Raw genomic sequence first — 26,781 nt, 5'->3', positions numbered from 1 at the left:
CTATGTGGGCGGGTATCATTCTGTCTGTCTCTGTGTGTGTGTGTGGGGGGGGGGGGTGCCTGTCTGTGTCTGTGTGTATGTGTCTGTCTGTCTCTGTCTGTGTGTCTTGTCTGTCTGTCTGTGTGTGTGTGGATGGATGGGTGTATTGGGTTTTTATTTGGTTTGGTTTTCTGGTTTGTTTTTTAAGACTGAACTTCTCTTTGTAGCCCTGGCTGTCAGAGTGAAACTCACTCTGTAGACCAGGCTGACCTTTTACTCAGAGATCTGCCTGCCTCTACCTCCCAAGTGCTAGGATTAAAAGCATGCACCACCACCTCCTGGCACAACATTAAGCACAACATTAGGATTTTTTGAAAAGAAGATATTTGTGTCATACTAGACCTCCAATGACCCAGAATCTCTGCAATCAGGTTCAAGTATTGACATTTTGAATATGTACCCTGTCTCACTCAGTATATTAATTAAGTGTAATCAGATCTTGGTGTCTGTGAGGATACAGTGTAAGGTCTCATCTCAAGCACTAATTCCGTATGTAAGATTACATACGTAACATTTGCACATAGCACACCCATAACTTCCAATATCCTTGAGATCAACCCTGCTCTCCTTGTGACTCATAGCACAGCACAGTGTAACCCTTGTGCTCTATTGTACTGGTTAGAAACGATGACGAGGGAAAAAATATGTGTACATGGTCAGAACAGGAATTTTATCCCAAATGTTTTCAAGCCACAGCTATTTGAACCAATTGATGCAGCCATGGGATGTTGATACAACTACAAACAGAAGAAAACAGATGGTCCAGGAAGTCAAGAATTGGACCATTTCTGTTAAGGACCTAATACTTTAATTTTAATAATTTGTCTCTGTAGTCTCTGTTGCCAAGAGAAGTTATATAATTTGGAGGTCCCAATGCAGAAAGAATGAATGGAAGGAAGGAAGGAAGGAAGAAGTGGAAATCTTTATCCAAAATTACTAAAAATTTAAAGACAGGAGAACATTGTAGCAAGCATGGTCCTTTTGAAACTCTAAATCTGCAGACCTGCACAGATCATACTGTGGGTAGCCAGGCCTGTTGGCTTCACCTGACTGGCTGGCTCTGCCACTATAGTGCAGAAATAGCCATAGACAAGAAAATGGACAAGTAGGTTGTGGGCGGGTTCAAGCCTGGACTGTTGTGTGCCAATCCCTCAGGTCGACCATCTGTTAGCAATGTGGGCGTGTTCCTTACTGTTCAGAAAGAAGGGGAAGCTAATATGTAACAGAAGGAGGGGGAAGCTCTACAAAACGAGCTTGTCATCTCCCAGATAAACCCAACTCACTATCTAGCTAAAGAAATCTTTAAATAAAAATTCTGGGGGTGTTATTGTTGTTGTCTATAAGACAGGGTCTCATGTAGCTCAAGCTGGCCTCAGATGTGTTATGTAGCCAAGAATGACCTTGAATTCCCCATCCCCCTGCACTCCAAGTGCTAGGAATGCATGTGTGCACTACCATGCCTGGGCTGTCAAGTAAAGTTTTTAAAATTGATATCCATAGTTAGTGCAAGCAAATGGCTGGGCGGTATTGAAGGAAGACAGAAACAGGGGCATTAGACATCAAAAGAGCCTCCCACACTCACCTGCGAAAGTCTCTCTCCCGATTCATCAGCTGCAAAACACCACCTAGCTAAAAATCTACTTCAAAGAAATCTTAGCCTACCAAATTCCATGGGATCATATGAAAAGTAAAGACAGTGTGGGGTGTTTGGGAGATGAAGCAGCATCCAGCTAGCCCTATCAGTTAGCTTTCCCCTCAGCAACACCCTTCCCACGCAGTGTCTTCTCCTGTGTCTGACGTCACTGTCATTGTCTCTGACTCTAGCCTCAGCCTGCCTCTACATGAATACAATTAGAACCATTAAAAGAGAGAGACGGAAAGAAACATAGTATATATGCATAAGTGCAATAATACTTGAACGAAACAACCAACACATGATAGGTGCTCAAAAATTATTTGCTCCGCTCTTTTTAATGACAAAAGGAACACATAGGAATTTGGAGAAAAAAATAAAAATAAAAGGTTTCCTCAATTTTTCTTTCTGGGCCTAATTGTTCTGGTGCCCGTGGCCACGACTGTTCTAGATAAACAAGCGCTGCACAGCTGCATATGCAAACCTGATTGCCTCTAAATTAATTAAAACGAGGCAGCCCTCGGAGCTGTGAGGGAGCCAGAGCATATCACAATCCCCCAACATTTGTAACCATTTATTTAGTCATAAATATCAGTAGATCATCGTATTACAAACACCTGCAAGGGTGAGACACCAAAAGCAATACAACCCCCCCCCCCAGCCGCTGCCACGTGGGGCCATGGTTGAAAGAGACCAAATTGTTTTTCCATTTTGATTCTTGGGCTCTGAGAATATGGAGTCTCTCAGGAGCTTCCCTTGGAGACCCTTTCAGCAGCCACGGGGTTGGCATCTCCAGTTCAGAGATCTCACACCAAACATGGGAAGTTACAATGCAAATCTTTTGTTCCTATTGGTCCGATCTCCTTACCCAACAGAAGTGCCACATTCTGGGTTAGAGAGATGGCTCAGTGGTTAAGAGGACTTGCCATTCTTGCAGAGAACAGAAAACCCAGCCAGGTTCAGGGCTGGAGAGATGGCTCAGTGGGTAAGAGCACCCGACTGCTCTTCCGAAGGTCCGGAATCCATAACGAGATCTGACTCCCACTTCTGGAGTGTCTGAAGACAGCTACAGTGTACTTACATATAATAATAAATAAATAAATTTTTAAAAAGAAAAAAGAAAACCCAGGTTCAGTCTCCAGCACCCACGTGGCAATGTGCAACCATCTGTAACTCCAGTTCTAAGGACTCTGGTACCTTCTTCTCATGTCCTAGAGTACTGTTCATGCATGTGGCACACAGACATACATGCAGACAAACATCCACACACATAAAATAAAACTCTGTTGTTGTTGTTTTTGGTTTTTGAGACAGGATTTTTCTGTGTAGCCCTGGCTATCCTGGAACTCACTCTGTAGAGCAGGCTGGCCTTGAACTCACAGAGATCAACCTGCCTCTGCCTCCCAAGTCCTGGGATTAAAGATGTGCACCACTACAGGCCGACTATAAAAATAAATTTTAAAAAAGTATCATGTTCAGATATTTGGTTTCTTTTCGAGAGACTCTCTATTCATTTGCTTCAAATCCTGATTAGGTTAATGTGGGGCCAGGAAACTATGGGACCAGGAGGAACAGGCTTGGAGCAAGGGTAGGGTCGAGGCATGTCCAAACTCAGGAAATCTTGTCCTGAGATTGGCAGGAGTAGGATAAATACCCCACTCTCTGAGGCCTGCACATTTGCCTCAGCAGAGCGGCAGCCAGATTAAACGTCTTTTCCCTTTATAAGGTCCAACAACACCTGGAATTCCTCCTCATGCAAGTGGGTCATCCCCAGCACCCTGGCGCTGTACACCCGATGATGTACGCTTACCCCGCATAGGTTTTAAGTAGCCCTTGTTTTTAAACTGAACCAGTTCTCCAAAGCTGTTCCTTGCTGTGTCTTCTTTGTCTCACCCACCAAGATCTTGCCTGCACTCACCTGCCGGGCTGAGCTTCCCTCCTCCTGTCCAGCCCAGCGAGCAACAGACCTGACTACATCAAGGGAGAAGCGGATCCTGGCTAGCAAACTAATACAGACGGGAGTACACATGTCGGATACTTTAACAAAATCTTCACCATAAACCGGGAAGGTGGACTCTATTCTAACACGCCGCGTGGAGGAGGGGATGCGACCTCAGAGAAGATAACCTGAGAGCAGCACTGACGCAGCAGCCCATCCTCCTGTTCCAATCCTCTAGCGTGCAGTTTTCACGGCACCATTTGATACACCATCTGCCGCGATTTTGTCAGCACGTGGCTTTCTTCCTCCGCAGGTGTAGAGCGAAGCTACTAGGGTCAAGAATGGAATCTCTCTACAAAGTTAATGTCAGAGCTAACAAGGAAGTGAGTTGGACCACATTGCCAATTCTCATTTGAGTTGGTAGTCCTCAACTGAATAAATACTGGACTGGGTTTCACCAGTCTGTGAGAATCCCATGGTGCTTTGCGTCCTAAGGGTACCCAAGGCTGCTTTTAGCTTTCTCCCCTGAGAATGGCTGCAGTCACGACTGAGGCCTTCTGGTGATGACTTAACACTGAGGGTTTGGCTGAGGGACTTCTTAAAGAATGGCTGTCTAATCAATTGACCTTCTTTTCTATTTCAAAAAAAAAAAAAAAAAATCCACACTAGTGACACAAAGAGACATTGAGGCATCCCCTCCAACAGCTGTCGTCTGCGAAGGATTAGCAGAGCGTACCTGGAGCTGTTTTCTAGGCCGTCTTCACCCCATCAGCGTTGTCATTAGCAGCTGCCGCTCTTCACCTCCATCCTCCCCATGTCTTCTGTCTGAATTAGATGGAACTGAGTAACCTCCAGCCACACTGGCGGATCACTTCGTAACATGAATGCTGTTCAATGCGTCGCTGCACAATTTGTCATTTACAGCTTTAATCATGTCTGATTTGGGAGCAAAATCCTAGTAATTGAATTCTGTGTGGTCCCCTGACAGGTTGGGAGCTAATAATTGAAAAAGCCTCTGCGAGACATCCCCAGTCATATTTATTAGCTTATTATTTATTCATCAGGGCATTGGCTGGCTTACTCGAGTTTTTTAATCATTGGTCTTATCAAAATTCATGGAAAGGAGAGGTTACTCAATAAATATCTGTTGGATGAAATGCATAAAGGAAAGGGGTGAAAAGGGACAGTCTAGAACACACAACAGGGATTTTTTTTGTCTCAAACACTCACACATTCATACGCACACTATACAGCTCTATGCATCCACACAGACATCATCCATACATGTACACACGCCTCCACACATGCACACACAATGCATGGACACACAATGCATGGATATTCCAACGCTGACAACCATATACTCATATATGTGTGCACAGGTACAAAAACAATAAACAAAACAAAACAAAAGGAAGAGTCACCACCATACAAGCACATGCATGGATAACACGGAAACCACATGCACAGATCACACACATCCATCACCACACAAACACACAAATATAAGTGCAGGCATACTTGTAGACAGCACACACATATAACTACTTCCCCACACATGAGCACACACATACTCCGTAGCTTACTAGGGGTGGCTCAGGAATATCTTGTAATAAGCAGTGGCAAGCTTCTAACCCTGGTCCCTGAGTTCTCCCTAAAGCATCCCTCACGGCCACTGGTTAGAGTGAGGCAGGTAGGCAGGTCTCCTTCTTACCTCTCTTGAGTCTCCAGATGTCCCTTACACTCATTCTGCTTTACACACACACACACACACACACACACACATTTTGTTTCTACAGATCTTCAGCTCCCTCCCATCACCACTGGGTGCACTAGCTCTTCATCCTAGATAAAATACCATTACCCTGTCTATCCTCACCTCCAATGTAAAGGGTCTCTGGTAGGATGTGCTAGGATGCTGTAATTAACTGCATATGGCAGCATCCGTCACAATAAAACCATCGTATCCCAAGTCAATAGAAACAGAACGGTAACAGGTGGTATACTGGGCCCTTACCAGGTGTTGAGACTTTATCTCTGCAGCAATTCATTAGGTTAGGCACTATTATTATATACCTTTGTTATAGATGGCAAACTGTCTGCAGGCCTTAGATTACTCACGGTCACACAATGGGGAAGGTGGAACTAAAAAATCTATGAAGTCTGAAAGCCAATATATTTACCACCAACGTTCCAGCTCTCCTGAATAGACTGACTATTATCTGATAGTGTGGAATATTGGATGCCAGAAGCCACGTGAAGCCTGATTTGTAGCACAAACCATGTCAGGAAAGTTACTTATCCTATCACCCCCATCTTTAAAATTCAGATAGCAATATCTAATTTTGGAGAATCATCCCAGGAATTCAAATAGTAAGATATATGAACTTTTCTAATACCATCACAAAGTATCAATAATGTCTCCCACACCCCTGCAGCCTTTCTCTATGAGATGTCAGAGAAGAATGCATTAAATTCGCATCTATGTCCCCAGAAAAGGAGACTCGGCCTGTTGACCACATTGTTCTGTTTTAAAACCAAGCAGGGTTTTTCCATCCCAGAGTCACACCAGTTAGGCCACTGTCACCAGACTCACTACAGAAACACTGGACTGAAGCACAGACTGTGTCTGCCCAGGCTGCTCCCTCCAGGTAGCCCAGAGGCACCTCACCAACAGGCTCCTGGCTGCTCAGCTAGTCAGCCCTCCCCTTGCTTAGAGCCGAGACATGCTGTGCAGAACAGAATTGTCCCATGGGGTGCTGAAGGCTCACGGTTCTTGGCTTCTTATAGGCATGATCCAGAACAATAACTCTTTCCTTTCTGCTTAATACAGCACACAATTCTAAGCTGAGCCTTGTGGCTCATTCCTGTAACCTCTGCACCCACCAAACAGAGGTTAAAAGCTATTAAAGGAGACCTGGACCCCAGCCTTCTTGATCTCTTCACTCCTTTGCCCCCGTTCCTTCCATCCCTACCTTTCCAACCCCAGATAATCTAGCTGGGAGATGACTCACGAGGAGGAGTCCCGAGACTCTGGGGGCGCCTGTTGAGGTTTAGAACATGGCCCTGGGTAGACAGAACACGTGCATTTTCTTGGTTCGACTTGCAAAGCCCTTGGCACAAGAGGTGCTTTGAGTTGCCAAAAGCCAGGAGGGCATTTCCCTATTTGCTGAGCCTGATGCTCATGTACATAGATGGCTACTCTTTGAAGTTATTTACAATTGTGCCCTAGTCATGAGCCAGCAGGGACTTTGGGAGTAGGATGTTCTGGGAATACTTCCTGTCAGGTTTTTCCCAGCCCCTCTGGAATGCCTCTAAGATTCACTTCGTATCTCGGAGGGTGGTCTGATGTGCCCAAAGGGACTTGGCCTTTATCCTCCAAAGGATTCCCAGCAACCACCAACCTCCAAAACAAACCAGGGCAAACTTAGCGAGACCTCACTCAAACAGTGCCTGATTTTACTTTAATGAAACACAACTCTGGCCTGGTTTCTACATGTTACTCACGAAGGTTTATTTTGCTTCTTCCTTTTCAAATTATTTTGTCAGTGTACACAACTAATCTTGTGTTTATTTTGGAAACTCTGTGAAATGGGGTAGGGCAGTAAGATTCCCTTTATCTGAGGAGAAATAGCAAAACTAATACTTTAACGGGAAAGCTGAGTATATGGCTATCGTAGTGAAGCAAGCGAATGTATCTGTAATCTCACACCCACTGGGTCTGTCCTGCAGAGTTCTAAAATGAAAGCGTCTTGATATTTATTTATTTTTTTTTGGTTAAATATGCTGCATGAGGTCGAATTTAATCAAGCACTGATAATAAGAACGAAAGGTGGTGGGGTGATGACTTCCAATATTTAGAGCTCTCTATTCCCTGGGTTTTGTCTGACAGTTCGCTTTTTGTTTATAAGAGAATTGACAACCCCATTTTGTTGCTGCGGGATTTAAATAAAACGTAATCTTTTGCAGAAAGTTTAACATATCGAACAAAATCATTGAGTCTGGCAAAATAGACTGAGGACACCAATGGCGGCCACCCTGTCAAATGTCTTGAGCAGCCTGATAATTACTGTCACCTTCCTTTGTGGAGCACTCACTGGGAGCACTGGGAGAGGGTAGGCATACTGTGGCTCTGTTGGAAATAACCACCAAGCCAGCTGGCTGCTATGGGAGAGATATCTGGTCTCTTACTAGAGGTTTTTGATCCAGGTGGCAACAGTTTAATGAATGGCAGCTTTTCCAACTCAAATCAAAGCACAGTAAATGTTCCTTAAGGGATTTGCACCTGTAGAAATGAGCGTGCGCGCACACACACACACACACACACACACACACACACACACACACACACAGTTCCACCGAACCTGATGTTTATTTTCCTTTCTGGTGACTCTTTTTGGGGAGAAATGTTGAACTCTTTTTAATGGCATTACTGAGGTCAAACGAAAGCATTAATATCTGAACGTGCTCCATGCTTACAATTGGATGATTGTTGTGTGGGGGGGGAGGGTATGGGGGTGGTGTATGGGGGTGGGGCATCATTTCTTCATTTCCCTCCACTGCTAAACAATAATTGTCATAATCAGTTGTCAGAAACCCACCAACGCCTTTAATTCAATGTCCTAGGAAAATATTTCTTTCCCTCTGACAAAAGGGCAATGTCACTGGTGCTTCGGAAAGCAGGAGTGGAGGAAATGGGAAAGTTCCTTCCTCTCACGTCTCCTTCCCAAGCCTGCTGGCAGTCCTTGCCCTTCCTCTGTGCCCGGAGGGTCCTCCCACCCACCTTGCGACTCACGCGCTTCCAACTGTATACCTTCTATGGCCCTCTTTTTTTAATTTCACAGACACCCGTTGTATCTCACCCAACCCCAGGCATTAATTTCTAGCTGGTAAATTCTAAATTAAAACACGGGTTTTACGCATCAAGGTTAAATGCGTACGAAGAAGAACGTCCCCTGATTATGCTGCTGGCATAGAGCTCGGTTGGTTGAGGACGCTGAGAATCAGCTAATTTCACAAAAGCCGACCCGCAGACCTATTTTACAGTCATTTGGTTGGGCTAGATAGTCTGATTGAAAGGCACATTGAAATCAAAGTGTTTTCCCAGGCTCTCGGAGTGCCCGGGTCAAGAACGCTGACAATCTGCTGTCAGAGAGACAGCCTGTCAGCATTGCCCCCTGTCACACGGCCCAGTTGTCACTCCAATAAGAACAAGCGGGCAACCTGCTGCCTTGTGACAATCACTGGGACTCAGAGACAGAGCCAAGTGCTATGAATGAAACCCCGGGAAAGGTCATTTTATGCCAGAAGAAATATGGCGTCGCCTGCAGCATGTTCATAATTTTGAATTCAAAAGTAGGTTAACTGTAAACCCAAGGACAGTTACTGAGGAACCATGTGGGGTTTTTTTCTTTCTTTCTTTCAATTTTTCTCTTTTTTATTTTTTCCTTTTTTTTCTTTTTTCTCTCTTCTTTCCTTTTTCTTTCTTTTCTTCTCTTCTCTTTGTGTGTGTGTTGGGGGTGTGGTGATGCTCAAGACATGGTTTCTCTGTGTACTCTGTGTAGTCCTGGATGTCCCGGAACTCCATTTGTAGACCAGGCTGGCCTCAAATCCACAGAGATCTGCCTTTCTCTGTCTCCCAAGTGCTGGGACCAAAGGTCTGCGCGACCACACACCCAGCTTTCACCTCCCTTGTATAATCTCTGAGTTTTGAACTCTTCTCTAGCTTGAACACTTCAGTCAAAAGATGGAGGAAATGTGTCATTTGGGGCTATTAATGTCCTAGATGGGAGGGGTTTTTTTTTCTTTTTTTTCCCTCCCCCCTCCTTTTTTTCTTCCTTCTTTCTTTTCTTCTCCCCTTCCCTCCTTCTTCCTTCCTTCCTTCCTTCCTTCCTCCCTCCCTTCCTCCCTTTCTTTCTTCCTTCCTTCCTTCCTTCCTTCCTTCCTTCCTTCCTTTCAATTAAAGACAGGATCTCACTATATAGCCCCAGCTGGCTTCAATCTCACAGGGATTATCCTGCCTCTGGCTCCTGGGGCCATATCCTCTACTACCCAGGTAAAGAAAGTGTTGTCCAATATGTATTCACTGATAAGTGGATATTAGCCCAAAACTTAGGATACCCAAGATATGAGATACAATTTGCTAAACGCATGAAACTCAAGAAGAATGAAGACCAAAGTGTGGACACTGTGCCCCTTCTTAGAATTGGGAACAAAACACCCAGGGAAGGAGTTACAGAGACAAAGTTCGTAGCTGTGATGAAAGGATGGACCATTTAGAGACTGCCGTATCCAGGGATCCATCCCATAATCAGCTTCTAAACGCTGACACCATTGCATACACTAGCAAGATTTTGCTGAAAGGACCCAAATATAGCTGTCTCTTGTGAGACGATGCCGGGGCCTAGCAAACACAGGAGTGGATGTTCACAGTCAGCTATTGGATGTATCACAGGGCTCCCAATGGAGAAGCTAGAGAAAGTACCCAAGGAGCTAAAGGGATCTGCAACCCTATTGTTGGAACAACATGATGTACTTACTAACCAGAACCCCGGAGCTCTTGTCTCTAGCTGCATATGTATCGAAAGATGACCTAGTCGGCCATCAATGGAAAGAGAGGCCCATTGGACTTGCAAACTTTATATGCCCCAATATAGGGGAATGCCAGGGCCAAAAGAATGGGAATGGGTGGGTAGGGAAGTGGGGGGCGCTATGGGGGACTTTTGGGATAACATTGGAAATGTAATTGAGGAAAATATGTAATAAAAATATTAAAAATTAAAAAAAAAAGAAAGTGTTGTCAGTGATGTGATCTAGTGCTATGGAAATGCCTTCCTCTCTGTCTTCACAAGAGCAGCAAGTACCATATGACCATCTCCCAGTTGCTCTTAGAGCTTTGAGGCTCTGCAACTCATTTTGGTCTAAAGATGGAGCTGAGTGGGGAGAGTGTCTTTCTAACTTTCGGGGGACTCTGGGTTAAATTCCCATCACCAAATCAAACACAAACACCAAGAAAGACTTTTCGCAGGCACTGTTTCCCCTGACACTGAAGAAGCAAGGGAAGCTGGTCGGCTCCTTCCTCGAGTAACAGAGCAACAAGACTTCAGGGTGACTAACAACAGCAAAATAGTTCATAAATATTTTACAAGTCAAAAATTCCAAATGGCTTTTAAAATCCAGCTTCCAAATTAATTGTTGTTAATGAAAAGAATTTCAGGAATGTAGTGTAAAAAATAAAAATCACATTTAAAATATATCTATTTGCCAGGTCCTAGGGGTGCACACCTTTAGTCCCACCAACTGGGAGCAGGGGTAGGTAGATCTCTAAGTTCAAGGCCAGCCTGGTCTACAGAGTGAGTTCTAGGACAGCCAAGGCTACACAGAGAAACCCTGACTTGAAAAATAATAACTAACTAAACAGATAAAATATGTCTATTTTTAAAATATATATACTTTTGGTTTCTTTTGTGAATTTGTCCCATTGCTGTTTAAGGTCTTTGTTCACCCTGGCAGATAACATTTGGAAGGGCTAAATCACTGCAAAAACTATAAAATTAAATAGATGGTCTTCAATATCTGTAAAGGCCTTCAGGACTTTATGAAATTACAACAAATATCTATACTCTGAAGGGACAAAGTGTGGCCAATCTTTATCTGGACGCTGATAAGACAACAAAGGGGGTCTAAAAGCTTCAAGTGATTATGTGTAAGGATACTGCCCTTCAGGGCCGTGGCACGCTCAGGGAGCAGCCGCTCTTACCTTGCAAGCCTAGCAACCGGAGCTCGACCCCTAAAATGCCTATAAAGGTAGAGGAAGAGACCCAACACTGGGAAGTGGTTCTCGGTCCCCCAACCCGACATTAATTAATGTTTTTAAAACCTCACCTTCAATCTACATACATTGCCCCTCCAGCCTTACAGAGTTGTGCAGTGGGAAGCCCAGAACTCCGTTCCAGCTCTTCTCCTGGCTTTGACTTTAACTGCTGCCCTGGGTGGAGAACTGGTACCTCTGTGCTTCCTTCTCTGCTCTGTGAAGGGAGGTGAGCTGCAAGATGCTTTGTCTGTCTTCCAGAATGTCATTATGGTTCTGACTTCAAATTCACCATTTATGCCGGTCCAGGAGAGGCATAAATACAAACCAGGGCCCAGCTGTGGAATCATGAGTCTCAGACCACCCCATAGCTGCCTGGCACTAGTCACAGGCACCGGGGACTTCCTGTCAACCTCTGGCGATAGTTACAATGTCTCCATTCTAAGCCTGTATGCTGCAAGAAGAAACACCTTCATTCTCAGTGGCTGCAAACACAGCTTGGATAGTAATATCCACCTCACCAGTCTCCTTTGCTGTCTGAATCCAAGAGTGAGTCACTGAAGAGCCATTCCCTCTAGCAAGTTTTGAAACTGCACCACAGGAAATTACACAGGACCTGCACCTCTGCTACAAAATAGGTCTCTGTTTTGTAATGAATGTTTAGAGGGCTAGGACCAACCCTCAAAGCCGGATGCTCAAACCTCTGAAGAAGCCAGCTGCCTTCTTGGTGTTGTCCCAAGATCTAAGATGTAAACTGCACACCATAAAGCTGGCCTGCCTGTCTTTCTGGGCCACAAAAATTACTGGGGGAAGAAAAGATGGAACAATATCTCACTCAACACACACATACACACACACACATAATACACACACAACACACACACACAAACACAGCACACACATGAGCATACACACAAATGTATGGATTTAGGGTCACTTGGAAGAGTCATTAAACGTAAGTATTTACTGCCTGTAATGAAAATTTATAGAACAGAGAGATACATGGAGAGAAAGACGACACTGAGACACAGAGAGAAGCCTCTTTGCCCTAAGTGAATCGAGAAGCCGGTCTGCCCTTCTGGGGCCATGAGTCAGCCCTGACCAGAGCCTCCCTCCTGGCTAACTGGCTAGAAGTTGCAAAGCTCAGATGACTTCCAAGCCAGTGGATGATCAACTGCAGCAGAGCTGACCTGAAAAAAACCACCAGCGTCAGGAGGAAGCGAGCAGAGGACAGTGACATCATTAAACCTTCGAAACCTGGAGACTCATTTCCTGTCTCTCTCTGCACTAGCTCAGTGGCTTTGGAAGCTTGGGATGTGGACATGCGGTCTTTAAGGACCGAGGACCGAGTTGGCTCACTCTAGTGTAAATGACTCCGGCAGGGCTTGGGAGTATGCAACAGGATAGCACTGACTTTTTTTTTTTCTTTCCAAGTTTCCATTTCCGGAGTCTTAAGTAAACATAAAAGGCTGCAGGTGAATGGCCTGGCACGGAGCAAGCCATTCTCAAACTTTCTGTCTCAGAAGCACGGAACCTGACTCTATCCAGGGACAGCAAAATGGACTTTTTGTCCTCAGGTCCCAGCTCTCGTTGTAGATGAGTAACGCTAGATTCTAGGACACTCGGTGCCAGGACACTAACTTCTCTATGGTCCTCCGCGGTTGTCTGTGAAACCAGCAAGAATACTCTGCTCAGGACATGCAGACTACCACAAGCCCCTCATCGCTGATCTAACCCACATAAAAGGTGGAAGGCTATTTGGCTCGTGTGTCTCAGTCCACAGTAGCCTGGCATCGCTGCATTTGGACCTGTGATGAAGTGATAGCAGGTGGTAGAAGCTGGTAGAAGACGCCCCCTCACACACCAAGTAGAAGGTAAAGTCAGAGAGAAGATGGGACAAGGCGGCAGAATGGTTTGCTGTGAAGGGCACGCCTGAGCATTACAGAGCAGCTATCAGCATATCGGGTGGTTACCAGTTGTGAGAAGCACACATGCTTCCAGTGATTGCTAAACGTTTCCTGCAGAGCCAAACCATTCCAAGTCAAGGCTACCCCTTAAAGCCTAGCCTTAATGCAACGTCATGGGCTTTTTTCCCAATGCCCGCAACAGCCTTCTTACAGCAGGATAGCTGTGGGTGTGACAGACACAGTCATACACGGGATTCCTTGAGAAACGGGCTCTGAGACTAGTGTGTCTATAAGCAGGGGCACAGAGACTAACATTTCTATATAAGAGGTGAGAGTGGGGCATGGGGCTGGGGGAATCTGGAGCTAGCCAGTCCTTTACAGTCGGGTTGTTTAGATATACCAGGGCTTTGCTCTGTTCTCTTTCCCATACACTGCTTCCTAGATCTGGGCAACACCCAAAGGAGGGTTATGTTCTCAGGCAAGGTGACATTCCATGAGGGTAATTCTGGGGAACATGATAACCACAACAGCCCAGTGTTCGCCCTCTGTCTAACTGGCCATCTGGGCAGAGTCTAGAAGTCGTAGAAATGAATGTTATTGATTATATAATCACAGACTGCAAAATGCATAAGGACCTAGATGGAGGATGGAAAAAAATTTCAAAACAGTCATTAGATTGATAGTGCTGGGATAGTTAAAGATCCCTGCTGATAAGCCTGAGGACATGAGCTGGATTCCAGGGACTTAAAGGGTAGAAGAAGAAAACTGCCTCCTACAAATGGTCCTTTGACCTTCAACTCAATGCATGCCACACCCACTTCCTTTTCATAATAAATAAGTAAGTAAATAAATAAATAAATGTAATGGCATTTTTTTTCAAAATTAGTACTATAAATAATTTATTTTCTGCTTGTTTTCAAAGTCAGACATGACGCTTTACACCTAAAATACCAGCCTGTAGCAGTAAAGGACCTGCAGATTGCTAGTTCAAGGCCGGTTTGGGTGACATAGTGAGCTCCTGTCTCAACAACAGTGAGATGCTACACACATTTCCATCATAGCTGCCATCAAATGAAAAGTGAGACAACCTCAGGAAATGTAATTCACGGCTTCCAAGTGCCATGTTACATATCCACATGGCTGTGGTGAGCTCCAGATCTGAGTTATCTGTCCCGAAATATAGGAAGCTCCCTTTTGTACACATACCAGGCACCGTTTAAACACTTGAAACACAGAAGACATCTGTAACTCTGAGATAAGCATTTTATTAATTCTGTTTCACCAAAATTTTGGTTAAGTGATTTGAGATCTATGTAACAGGGAAGTGGTAGACCTGAGGCTTGAATCCAGAACTCTCCAACCTTGGCTCTTACAGACTCTGTTTGATTATATATATATATAATATTTCAAGTCGCATTGAAGTTCCCTTTCTACATAAGAAATGTGCCTTCTGATTCAAGTTCTTAGGAAAAACGTAGTAGAAAAAGGCTGCCAATGTTAAGACCATGCTAGAGGATTAAAAGAATAAACCTTCAAAGACCTACTTTAAAGACTTTTAATATTTAAAAGAGTTTAGATGCCAAGGAAGATTGGAGTTATGCAGCTTTCAACTCCAAACAGGTGGCTCTGTAGATACCTATTTGAAGGTATCTCTCGACTTTATTCTTCCTAGAATCTTAAGACAAAAATTGCTTTCAAGTTACCTCCCTAGGGACTGTTTCTCATCTTAAGCTGAGATTCATTAGTGTATTCCTCCGTCCCTCCTCCTTTGTAGAAGCAGAAATACAGTTTATTGAGAAAAAACACACTCCCAACCACATGAGTTGGCTGGTAAGCCCAGGGTAAAGCCCCCAAATGTAATTAGCATTTGGAAAGCTAATTAGTTTACCAAAAGAAGAACAGATTTCTAGATTCAAAGTTCTCAGTCTTTTTTAAAAAAAAAAAAAAAGTCTATGTCTAACCTTAACCTCAAAAATGTCCTCTTTCATCCGAGAATGGCCATGGTCTTTGTAAGCCATGCTCTTCAGAAACCCAGTGTACATGTCAGGCATTAAGGCCTTCCAAGATGCATGAGAAAGCTGCCTCAAAAGATCCTTCACTGGAGAGGCGATGCATTTTCAAAGTATGAAAAATAACTCTTCTCTCTACCTATTCATACAAATTCTGATCCTAGTTTTAGGGTCACGACCAAGTCGTGGAGGGGCAGTTCTGATGCTAAGGTCCCGTTCCCCAACTGGTTCTTGATCTGTCAATAAAGAAAGCCATGGGCCAATTACTGGGCAGCAGAAGGGATAGGTGCGACTTCTGGGTCCCTGGAGGCAAACAGAGGGATGCAAGGGAGGCGAGATAGAGTTTTGCCATGCTTCTCATGGCAAAACTGTGTGAGATCTCAAAATGGAGTGGCCACACAGGCCGTTCCTACAGGTGGGTGGTCAGGGGCGTTTAGCAGGGGCTAGATGGGACTAGCCATTAAAGTTTAGGGCAGGTGGGAAGTGCGGGACTAAGAGTAATAAACAAAAACTCTACTTCCCCACCGCTAGTCACTCGCTAGAGGGTCAGCTGCCGAGCACTGGGGAAGATAGGTGTGTCTAAACACCAGAGATCTTTCCTTTGTTGGATAAAATTTCCTTTTCTGAGTGATTGAACTCAGAGGTTTATATACGCCAGTCTACCATGACACTTAGACTTCCAGGCCGAAGGATGCCTTCTTTTCCCTTTGGTCAGTGCTGGCAAGGACACAGATATCTTTGGCACTCAGTCTTATCCATTGGTTGTTTATTCAAACTGCAGATGTAAAAAGGAAGAAAAAAGTCACTTTCAAAAAGTAGGTCAAGAACTTACAAATTAGAACTGCGGATGTATTTCAGTTGGGAAAGTGCTTGCCTAGCGTGCACAGGGCCGCGTGTTAGCTCTCCAGCATGGATAAATGTGGTGCTGCACACCTGTGATCCCAGCACCCCGGAAGTAGAGGCAAAAGGACTAGAAGTTCAAGGTCACCCCCAGGGGCATAGCAAGTGTGGGGCCAGCCTGGGCTATGTGAGACTCTGTCTCAGGATCTAGATTGGTAGTTCTCAACCTTCTTAATGCTGAAATGCTTTAATACAATTCCTCATGTTGTGGTGACCCCCATCCATACAATTATTTGGTTGCTACTTTGTAACTGCAATTTTGCTACTGTCATGAACCATCATGTAAATATCTGTGTTTTCCCATAGTCTTAGGAGACCCCTGTGAAAGGGTTGTTCGACCCCCAAAGGGGTCCCCACCCACAGGTGGAGACCTGCTGATCTAGATCTATAATTTCCTCACTTAACATTCTGCTAAGGGTATCTACTCGTGGAATAGAACCCAAGATTGACAGTTAATTGAAAGATTGACAGTTGCACAGAAAGAAATAATCACATGCTCACAGACTTCTCTTCAACCCACACAGCTCTAAGTCCCCTCAAATCCCAGACCCTTCTTCTAACCCTGCCTGCCCTACATATGACACTGCTAACACCTGTGAGGTAAATCGTCTCACTTTCCCTGTGGACAGAAACAAGTGTCATGGTTGAACTCACAAACTGATAGGACTTATTCCATATCACATTTAAAGTTAGAACTTTTAAAAAGAACGCGAAGAGAGTCCAAAAGGGGCTAACACGGGTCTTTCAGCTTCAGCCAGACTTGTTAACATTGTTTACATTTAAAGGAAACCCCTTTAACTTGCACCCCTTGCTTCTTAACCATCACTGGGGAAAAAAATATGAAATGAAAAATTTGGCTTGATTCATCCAGGATCAGAGAATCTTTGCTTGTTTGATGAAGACATCCATTCTGAAAGGGCCTCATGCACGTTTACTCTCGGACCTTGGGACAGAGCAGATTCAAGTGGATTTCTGCTGAGAAGGAAGGTCATGGAACTAACTCAGCCTATACCTGAATGTCTCAGGAAACGCAAGAGCAAAGAAAAGAAACAGGGAAGCAAGAGAAGCCACCTCCAGAGTGCTAAGGAGTTCCGCATCTTTTCTCCTTTACTGAGTTAGTGAGCTGGCCGTGTGGGAGGTTGCCTGCCAACAAAAATTCAAGGACGAAAGTTCAATTTCCGGGGGTGGGGGTTAGGCAGGGGGGGCATTCCTTTTCATTTTTCAATTTTAAAAATTTTTATATTTCATGCTTGTTTCAAGGGTGGATCCTTAAAAAAGAAAAAAAAAAAAAAAACCTGACCTGCCCCTTTGGTCACTTTCTTGGGGTAAAAGTATTTAAGTATTTTCAGACCTCCTTGATGAAACCTCCTTGTGTCCCAGTGCTGTGGGTAGTTTTTTATCGTTTTCTTAGGGGTAGAATAAAGGTGTCAAGTGCACCTGCGTTGTATTTTGTTGCACATGCTCATTTTTCCAGTCCCTGAGATTTCGCAGGTTAATGTCAAGGGAAAGCTTTGGAGAGGGCCAGTTTAACACATCATTGCCGGGACAGGGTTAGGAAAATTCTAATTCAGACAGAGCCTAAGCATGTTTTCTTGTTTTTGGTGTTGTTCGTTTGTTTTGTTTTGTTTTGAGCAAATGATCTAGTTCTAGATGCAATCCAATAACAGACCTGCTTTAAAAAAAAAATTTTTTTTTTCTCCCAGCAGACTCAGTTGACCACATTATCCAGCCAGTCATCATGCCTCAGGTTTTCCTGTTTCTAACTCTCCCATCACTATCACCACTATCACCACCACCACCGCCACCGCCACCACCACCACCACCCCAACTCCTGCAACGTTTCAATTAAATCTTAATTTTCAAGTCATTTGGTATGGCCTTTACTATCCTGATAGTCTATAAATGTAGAGGGAAATTGATGCAGCTGGAGGGGGAGGGGGGGCAGCGAATGGGCTGTATGATCCACTGTAGCTATGGTGCTGTGTGCTTGCATCCTGTCAGGAAGCACAGAGAAAGATCCAAGGAAGCCACATCAAACCTGGGAAATGTGTCAACATGGCTCTTGGAGCTGCCACACACACATGCAATGTTTGAAACCTTTGGAGGAATACTTTCACAACTACAAATCAGGCAGCCCCAAAAGTGAGAATTCACTCAGGTTTTCCTGATTGAGTTACAAACACACCTCCCCCCCCCCCAACACACACACACACACACACACACACACACACATACCCCTGCAACTTTTCAACTAAATTGTGACTTCAAAATGAATGACAGCATTTGTCTCTCTGAATCTCCTTTCTCTACAAAAGATGAGAAAAAAAGACATCTCGTTTCTTAAAACCAGCATTCCAGTTTGGAAGCTGGAGAAATGCTGAGACCCTGAGAAAGGGTCAGGGCAAACAGACCAGTCAGGCAGCGAGGAAGTGACTTTCAACCCCTAGAGACTTTGGTATTATCCCGGGACTCCTTCTCCACTGAAGTAGTGCCTGCCTTTGTGACTCTTGACTGTCCCTTTGATTTTACACAGTGGAGGGTTTGTTCTACCTTTAAAAGCACAGCCTTTCCCTCCACCCCCACAACATCCTGACTGTTGAACAAGAGTTTGTTTTCTTTACTGACAATCTCCAGCTGTGGTTCTCAACCTTCCCAATGCTGTGACCCCTTAATACAGTTGAGTTGTGATGTTGCAGGGAGCCCCCCTAGTCATTGTAATATCCTAACTGTGAATTTGCTGTTATGAGTCATAACGTAAAGATCTGACATGCAACCTCTTGTGTTGACCCTCAAAGGGGTCAAGGCCCACAGGTTGAGAACCACTGGACTCAGCTTCTCTAGACTTTTTTTTCCTTCCAAATGGCGAATTTAGCCACCTCACCAAAACAGGGAAGGTCCAGACATCCCCCAGAGCAGTAAAGAGAAAAGTGTTGTTTTCTCTGCCCAGTCTTATTTTCAGGATGAAATTTAAAATGTTATTATGGTTCCCAGTCCTTTGAAATATTTACAAATCACTCTTAGGGTGCATCTAGGACAAAGTAAAAGGCTGAGAAAATGTGGCCCAAGTGCAGAGGTCTTGGTGCTGGGTAAAAATACTCTCAAGTGGGGCACCCCCTAATTTTAAAATGGAAGCATTAATACTCACAATCAAAATGTCATTTTGTGGTGCTAGGATTGAATCCCAGGGGCACCTGAGCCCAGCGCTCAGCTCCAGGAGGTCTCAGTACACTTGCTTTCCTATGTAGCCACTACAAGTCTCCCTCACCCACCCCCCACCCCCCCTCCGAGCAGACTCCACTCACCACATCCCCAAGCCAGGCCTCAGGCTTCCGGCTGGGGTAGCATTTAAATGTTTTCAAATCCAGTGTCATTCATACTGATTTCTTCCTAGAAAAAGCATGACCTTAACCACCAGGTTTTCATAATTATACACTCTGACCCAATCAGCTTTTTTAAAAAGAAACATCTATACACACTACATACACGTCTATGAAAAAGAGACCTTTAGAAACTGAAAGTAATATCAGAATTTAATTTCAACTTCTTCAAATACAATGAAAGAGTCGACTTTATGAGAATGTCCTGGGAATACTGAACCCATTTCTTTTCATGTTTGCCCCCCTCCACCACCCCTTTCCCTTTTTCTCTTCCAAGACCAGGGCTTACTAAGAAATCTGTTTCTGAAAATAAAGTTTCTTTTTTTTTTTTCTTTTTTCTTTTTCTTTTTGGCGAGGAGGGGGAGGAGGTGGCCTACATTCAGAAATGTCTTAGATTAGGCATAAAAAAACTAATAAATAATCATAATCCAAAATAACATTAAAATAAAATTACAGTACATAAATTGTTCCTACAAAGGTCCATTACGTTAGGTGATCCTTCCAAAGGTCCATAAATAAAGTCATCTCGACTCAAAATCTGCTTCCTGCAACTGTGATGAAGATTACGCAGAAAACTACGAGGGAACTGCAAGCGCGCGCGCGTTATCCGTCGGGTGAAGTCCAAACTACTTGATCTGGCACGGGGTGGGGAGACTCTGTTGGTTTTGATCCAAGTGAACTGAACAGCAATGCACTCTTCCCACTTTCTCAAGTCCTCAAAACCTGGAAAGAAAGGACACGGAATGAAATGGGTGACTCAGGAGTCAAGACCCTGTTCCCTCCCGGCCAGTACAAAGGACCGAGTGCCCAGAAGGACATCAGGTCTTTACGTTGGTGCGGAGGCACACAATAAAGCAGCCCAAAGGAGGATGGCACTGAACAAGAGTGATCTCGGTGGTGGGTAGGTGGTCCCCGTGCCCCGCTCCCTGGCAGAATTCCTCCGGCCCTTCTCTCCCCGCCCTGCCTCTACAAGCTCCGGCTTGCCCATCTTCTTGCCACCTCTCCAGAAACTTGAAATGATTTTTTTTTTTTTAAACTTTGCTTCGGGAGCGGAACCGGTCAACAATCTTCCTACTCTTCCCAGCAGCCATGCTGGCACGTTTCTAGGTGTCCCAGGTTGCCAGGACCTTACCTTGAGTGGCCCGGGTGCCGCCCTCTTCAGGCAGAGTTGGAGGTGCTGCGGAGAAGCCGGTGCCCCTGCGGCTGCGAGTGAAGAGGCTGGTGCGCGTGCTGGAGTTGGTACGGATGAGGGTGAGGGTGAGGGTGCGGGTGCGGGTGCGAGTGTGGGTGCTGGTGCGGGTGAGAGTAAGGATGTGGATGCGGATGCGGGTAGGAGTGGAGCTGTTGGGGCTGGGGTTGGGGCTGGGGCTGGGGCTGGGGTTGGGGTTGGGCCTGGGGCTGAGGTTGGGGCTGGGGTTGGGGTTGAGGCTGGATCTGCGGCTGGGACTGGGGTTGGATCTGCGGCTGGGGCTGGGGCTGGGGTTGGATCTGCTGCGTCTGCGGAGGCTGCTGCTGGACCAGGTGCTGCTGCTTCTGCCTGGTAGACTTGACCGCCAGTATGGCCTGGCGATTTTTGTACTGCACCATCTGCAACGTGATCTCGGCGTTCCAGCCCTGGTCCTGGGGGCACCGAAAGTCGATCTCTTTGCCCTCCGTCATCACCACAGTGAAGTACATGTACTTGCCCTTGCGTTCCACGCAGTCTACAGTCTTCATATTGGAAAAGTGCAATTCCTTCAGCTTGACTGGTGGCTCAAGGCTGGCGACGACGGGGCCACTAGGTTGGGACGGTTCGGCTGTCCCCTGCCCGGGCTGTTGCTGCTGCTGCTGTTGTAGCTGCTTGGGCGGTATGAGCAGTAGCCCTTCCTCGGTGAGGATGCAGCACTTTTTCTTCCAGAGCTGCAGCAGCCCGTCGCTTCGCTTTTCCAGCACTCCTTCCTTCAGCGCCTTGCAGCCGCTGTTCTCCAGCATCCTTCCGGCATAAGGGGTGCTGCTGCTCCGCTCGGCCTTCAGGCTTCCAGACGCTCCGGCTGGGGGTAGCAGTAGCAGCCCTGCGCCGTCCTCGCCCCAGCGGCTTCCGCGGCCGCCCGCCCGGAGCGCGCAGAGGAGGCTGACTCGCAGGAGACAGAGCGGTGGCGGTGGCGGCGGTGGCTCGGGGTCCCGGCAGAGGGACAGGCGCGTCCTGACTCGCCACAAGATCCCGGAGCCGTGAGCGGGCTGCTCTCTGCCGTCCTCCGGCGAGCGCTCACTGAAGGGCACTGGCCGGGGCCCCTCGCGGCGCTTTTCAATGGGCCACCCTCCCCACCCCCGAGTGACACCCAGCGGAAAAGGCGGCTCCTGGCGCCCGCGCCGCGGGGGAAAACCCAGCTCCGAGAGGCGCTCGGCAGCCGGCGTTCGCCTCATTAACTTGGGGCCTTCCCAGAGCCCGCCGCGGACACGCCCCCGGCTCCGGCTCCGCCCCCGGCTCCGCCCCGCCCCGCCCCACCGCCCACGGCCGCCCGCGCAGCCTGGAAGCCAGGCTCTGAAAACTGCTGGCGGCTCCACGCGGTCGCTGAGGTCGCCGCGGCTGCCGGGCGGCGATAGCCGACGCCCAGAGGGCGCCGAAAAACCATCCCCACGGACCGGCCCTTCCTTGGCGGGTGGGCTCTCCGCTGCGGGGGCGGGTAGCAGATCCAGGCAGGCCTGGGGAGCCACCCCTGGGGTTAACGCGGACTCCAGACAAGGGCATAAAACTTAGTTCCATAGCGGGCATTCCCCGGATAGCTATGTAAACATCTCAGGGAACAAAACCCAAGAGTGCTTCGAGCTTTTTTGTTGTTGGTGTTGTTCAGCCATTAAATAGTTCTTCCTGGGGGCAATTAGCTAAGGCAAAACAATAAAGCTACCGGTTTGTAGTTAGTGACAGGGAAATAAGGGTGGACTCACTCCAGGCATACGTTCTTGACTTCCTTTTCTACCACAGAACACAGGCAAAATAGCCAGACTCACCAAGCGGTTTTTGTTTTTTTGTGTGTATGTTTTGCTTCTGTGTATGTAGTATGTATTGTATGAGAACGCAGGTCAGAAATCAGCAGGTCCCTGCAACAAGTTCTGGGAATTGAACCTCTGCGAGGAGTGCCATCTCTCTAGCCCCTCTGGTTTCCTTCTAGATCAGACCTTGCAGTCCACAGCAGTAGCAGGGTAGGCATTGTCCAGCATTGGGAGGTCATACACACAAGCCTTGGCGAATGTCCTACAAACACCCGTGGGACTCTGACTCTGGAAAGTCCTAGTCTCCGTCTTGCCTTTAAACCTTTCCTGATAAGGTAGACAAAAAAGCACAGATCTAGTCTCCAGTTTGGGAAAATAACCTCTAAGCCTCCTCTCACCATAAGGAGACAGGACAAAACAGGCTGTTGGTCAGACAAGGGCTGCTGCCACACCGCCAGGAAGAATCAGGAATCCAATCGAAGAGAATGTCGAGGATGAACTATTCAAAGTCTTTCGTGTGTCATGCTATGAAATTCGAACTTAATCTGAGAGCTAACAGAAATGTCTTCTCGAAAACAAGAGTTCTTGGACCTTCACCCAAGGTTCTGATCAAATGGACCAGTTAAAAAAAAAACAATTCTGAGTCTTAAATTTGGCATGATTTCACAGCCTTTCATTTTTGTTTTTTTTTCCCCCCCAAAAAACCAAATGTAAAGATTTCTAATGTGATCATGCATGAGCATTATCTTTGTGCATACCAAGTATAGATTTGTAATTCTGATTACTAACCATCTTAATTTCTTTCCCCCACCTCTGTAGAACAGGTCGGCACTCCAGAGTTCCTATACTACCCGCTGTCTTTTTTCAGCAGAGCAGCATTCTCTTGTTATCTGGAAAGTGCATTTATAGTATCCAGAGTCCCTAAAGCCAGGTAGAGTTTTGTAGCCAATACATAAGAGACATAGTTGACAAAGGTATTCCATCTGGAAAAGCACTGAACTGTGAACTGTAACCCAGTTTACCAGGCACTATTTTTCCTAAAATAGTTGCAAATGTCCAGCCATCATAGATTTCCAACGTGTCCACTTCATTCTGACCAGACTTTAAAATTCCCTATTTCCCTCTGGCTGTTTCACAATTAGTATTTCTGTGGTAAGCTATGTGTACATTGACCACAATAAGTTCCATTATTGGAAATTTAAGTTTCAGAATTTTGTAGCTTGACACTCTGCTCACTTTATTTCACTGCCACCTCACTTCACTGGCTAGAGAGACTTTTTTTTCCCTAAAGAAAACAAACAAACAAACAAAACCCTCAAAGATCAATCATCGGAAAATGCAGGAAACAGTACAATGTTTTCCTTTACATAATTAACGGCTCATTCAACTTGTTTTTAAGGTGATCTGTTTTCCACCTGCCTGGTATATCCAAGTACTTATTGCCAAAGAGTGAAACAGATCACTCAAGCCAAATACTCAGTAACTCTTAGAAAGGCATTGCCTTTGACATTGAAAACCGAGTCACAGAAAATGGGATATTTTACTTAAAAGGACCCTGAAAAGAAAATTCTAGTTACCATGGAGGAATCAGTAAACATACAAAAAGGCTTTCTGGGATGAACTGGTTGACACTAGAGCCCTGAGCTTTAGGACCGAATTTCATGGAAATGTCTACTCAGGACACCCCCACTAAGGACTCTAAATACACCACCTACATGGCAAGCAGAGAACGCATTCATCACCAGCACCCTGCACACTGATGTACAAGGGGCCTGGACAGCTCAGAGGGAGGGAGGGAAGCAAGGTCGGGTGTGGGCAACAGACCAGCTCCGTGCACAAGCTGTGTTCTGCCATAATCCCAGACCTCGCTTCCCAGTTTCCTGTGTCATCAAGGTTTGTTTTTTTAAACTACTTCAACACATGGGCCATAAAGATTGCAAATGCGTTGAGAACACGTGCCTTTCACCATTCTTTCCTCTCAGTACCTAGCCAGCAAACCTATCTGCACTTGGTGTGTCTTTAAACATACCACAGCACACAACCAAACGCGACTCATATTATCCCTAAGTACCACATACATTGAATCCCATGGGGCTTGGGGTTTTAGCAATAGTGTGAGGTATTCCTATACCAGCATCCCAATGCCTGCAAGAGTAACAAGAATGGACAAAATGGTTCAGATGTTACAGTTGCTGGTCTTAAAGGCTATGGCATACTTGCCACCCCACTGTATGCACAAAAAAATTAAAAAGCTACTATACAATGAAATTATCAGGTATTTTATCAGTGTTTAAAACACAAATAGTCCCAACCACATTGATAAAACCCAAGATTTCCCAACTATTTCCTAGTTTTCTTGGAGAGAACCCTCAAAAATTAATTTCTAACTTCTAAAGTCTATTAATTTTTAATAGACTTCTCAGGGCTATACCTTTTTGCAAGTACAGGCTGATGAGCTGATGCCCCCTAGTGACCAATTTATGTAGCGCACCTGAACGCCTCAAGAGGCGTTCAAAGGAGGTAGATCTTATGATCACCTTACAGCACCTACAGTGATGGAGGTTTGCTCTCTGGCAACGCCCACCCTGCCAGCGTTCTGTTTCATGGAACAAACAGTGCCCATAGCATCTTTTCTTTCCCTTTTCTTATGCTGGCCATGGGACCTAGCCTAGGGCCTTGTAGACACTCATCTCTAGCCCACCTGCCCAGCCCCAAGTACTAGAGATTTTTAATTAACGTCTCCCCGGACCCCCATGAGACTCTCAGCCCCTACAAACTGGCCTTTACTTTTCACTCCTTGCAGGCAACCCTTCAGAGGGGGTAGGCAAGTGAAAGTCGAAGTGCATCTGCACACTGCACAGAACACGTCATCTGGCATCTTCAAACTGGAGCTGTAGGTGGCCGTCTTGAATACTGGGCAGCACAGCATTCAACACCTCCAAGCAATGCTAAAGTCACTGCCTTTCCCAAACCCTGCAACCTTTTGTCACCCCCAAAGCTTTAAAACTTCACCTGAGGCTGCAGCTAATCCCTTCCTAATTTTATTTCCAAAAATTTTATTTTTGACCAGCACCAGGCATGCCTCGGTGTGCAGCACTCCTGAGGGCAGAGAGACCTGGGAGTTGACAACCTGCTCTACATAGTGAGGCCCAGGCCAGTCAGACCTACACAATGGGAATTTTCAGAATAATAAAAAGTTAACAAACTGCACTTCACTAAACACCCAAGTAACTGCTTAAGCTTTCTTCAATCTAAATGGCAGCAATTATTAGTGTCATTATAAATTCTTTCCCAATTCATACCAGATTCTACTCTAAATGTGTGTGTGTTCATGTCCATTTGAACAACCAACCTCCCCATGATACTGTACCCATCAAGTACTAAGTCCAAAATCACACAGGACTGATACACACAAAATAGGCATCTCAGAAGATAGTGTCACAGGCCAGGAGACTATCAGTGTCAGGCTGAAGATAGGACAGTGGAACTGACTTTATTTTCCTTCTGTCTTCTCAGGATACTACCAAAGTCAGAAGATAGTGTCACAGGCCAGGAGACTATCAGTGTCAGGCTGAAGATAGGACAGTGGAACTGACTTTATTTTCCTTCTGTCTTCTCAGGATACTACCAAAGTCAGAAGATAGTGTCACAGGCCAGGAGACTATCAGTGTCAGGCTGAAGATAGGACAGTGGAACTGACTTTATTTTCCTTCTGTCTTCTCAGGATACTACCAAAGACCAAAGAAATCACACAGAAACAGGCTAAGCTGAACTCACCTTAAAACTGAAAGTAGCAAGCATGGAAAGCTTTCAATAGGGCCATGGCTTTCGTGCCATTACCCAGTCTAATAGTATTTATTTATACTTATGCACCCGTTACCTAGCAAGACTCTGGCCTTTGAAACCACGAAGTAAAAAATTTAGAACCACCTAAGATCTTCCAAAGTATGCTCACAAAGTAAACCAACCAAATTTAAATATACTTGTTTGATACCAAAAAAAAAAAAAAAAAAAAAAGAAAATTCCAGTTACATCAGGCTCTAGATGTATTAATGCTCATGTATTAAGTATTGACTCTTCCTAACAAATGGGAGGTGGACTCCAAGCCCAAGTTTAATCATGTTACCCACTTATGATGTATCTTTTTTAAATAAAAAAAGTTGTATTTACTTAGCAGTCAAAATGTCAACAAATACA

The 26,781-nt window shown here is 45.5% G+C and overlaps 1 protein-coding gene across 1 annotated transcript; it reads right to left on the bottom strand.

Moving 5' to 3' along the window:
• Nucleotides 1–19,749: 19,749 nt before the first annotated feature.
• Phlda1 (pleckstrin homology like domain family A member 1) lies at nucleotides 19,750–22,053 on the bottom strand. Its single transcript, XM_021174305.2, has 2 exons — nucleotides 20,747–22,053; nucleotides 19,750–20,337 (listed from the first exon to the last, which is right to left on the bottom strand). Exon 1 carries the CDS (start codon nucleotides 22,015–22,017, stop codon nucleotides 20,773–20,775), a length of 1,245 nt encoding a protein of 414 aa, XP_021029964.1. The 5' UTR covers nucleotides 22,018–22,053; the 3' UTR covers nucleotides 19,750–20,337; nucleotides 20,747–20,772.
• Nucleotides 22,054–26,781: the final 4,728 nt, after the last annotated feature.

The sequence above is a fragment of the Mus caroli genome, unplaced genomic scaffold (genome assembly GCF_978045245.1).
Source record: "Mus caroli unplaced genomic scaffold, Mus_caroli_1 scaffold_9, whole genome shotgun sequence".
In the NCBI taxonomy this organism is placed as follows: domain Eukaryota; kingdom Metazoa; phylum Chordata; class Mammalia; order Rodentia; family Muridae; genus Mus; species Mus caroli.
Note: the sequence above shows the minus strand (reverse complement) of the source record. Positions and strands in the feature narration are given on the sequence as shown.

Bases quoted from the DNA above. Each gene is read 5' to 3' on its own strand.
- Phlda1 (XM_021174305.2), bottom strand. From the start codon at position 22,017: ATGAGGCGAACGCCGGCTGCCGAGCGCCTCTCGGAGCTGGGTTTTCCC.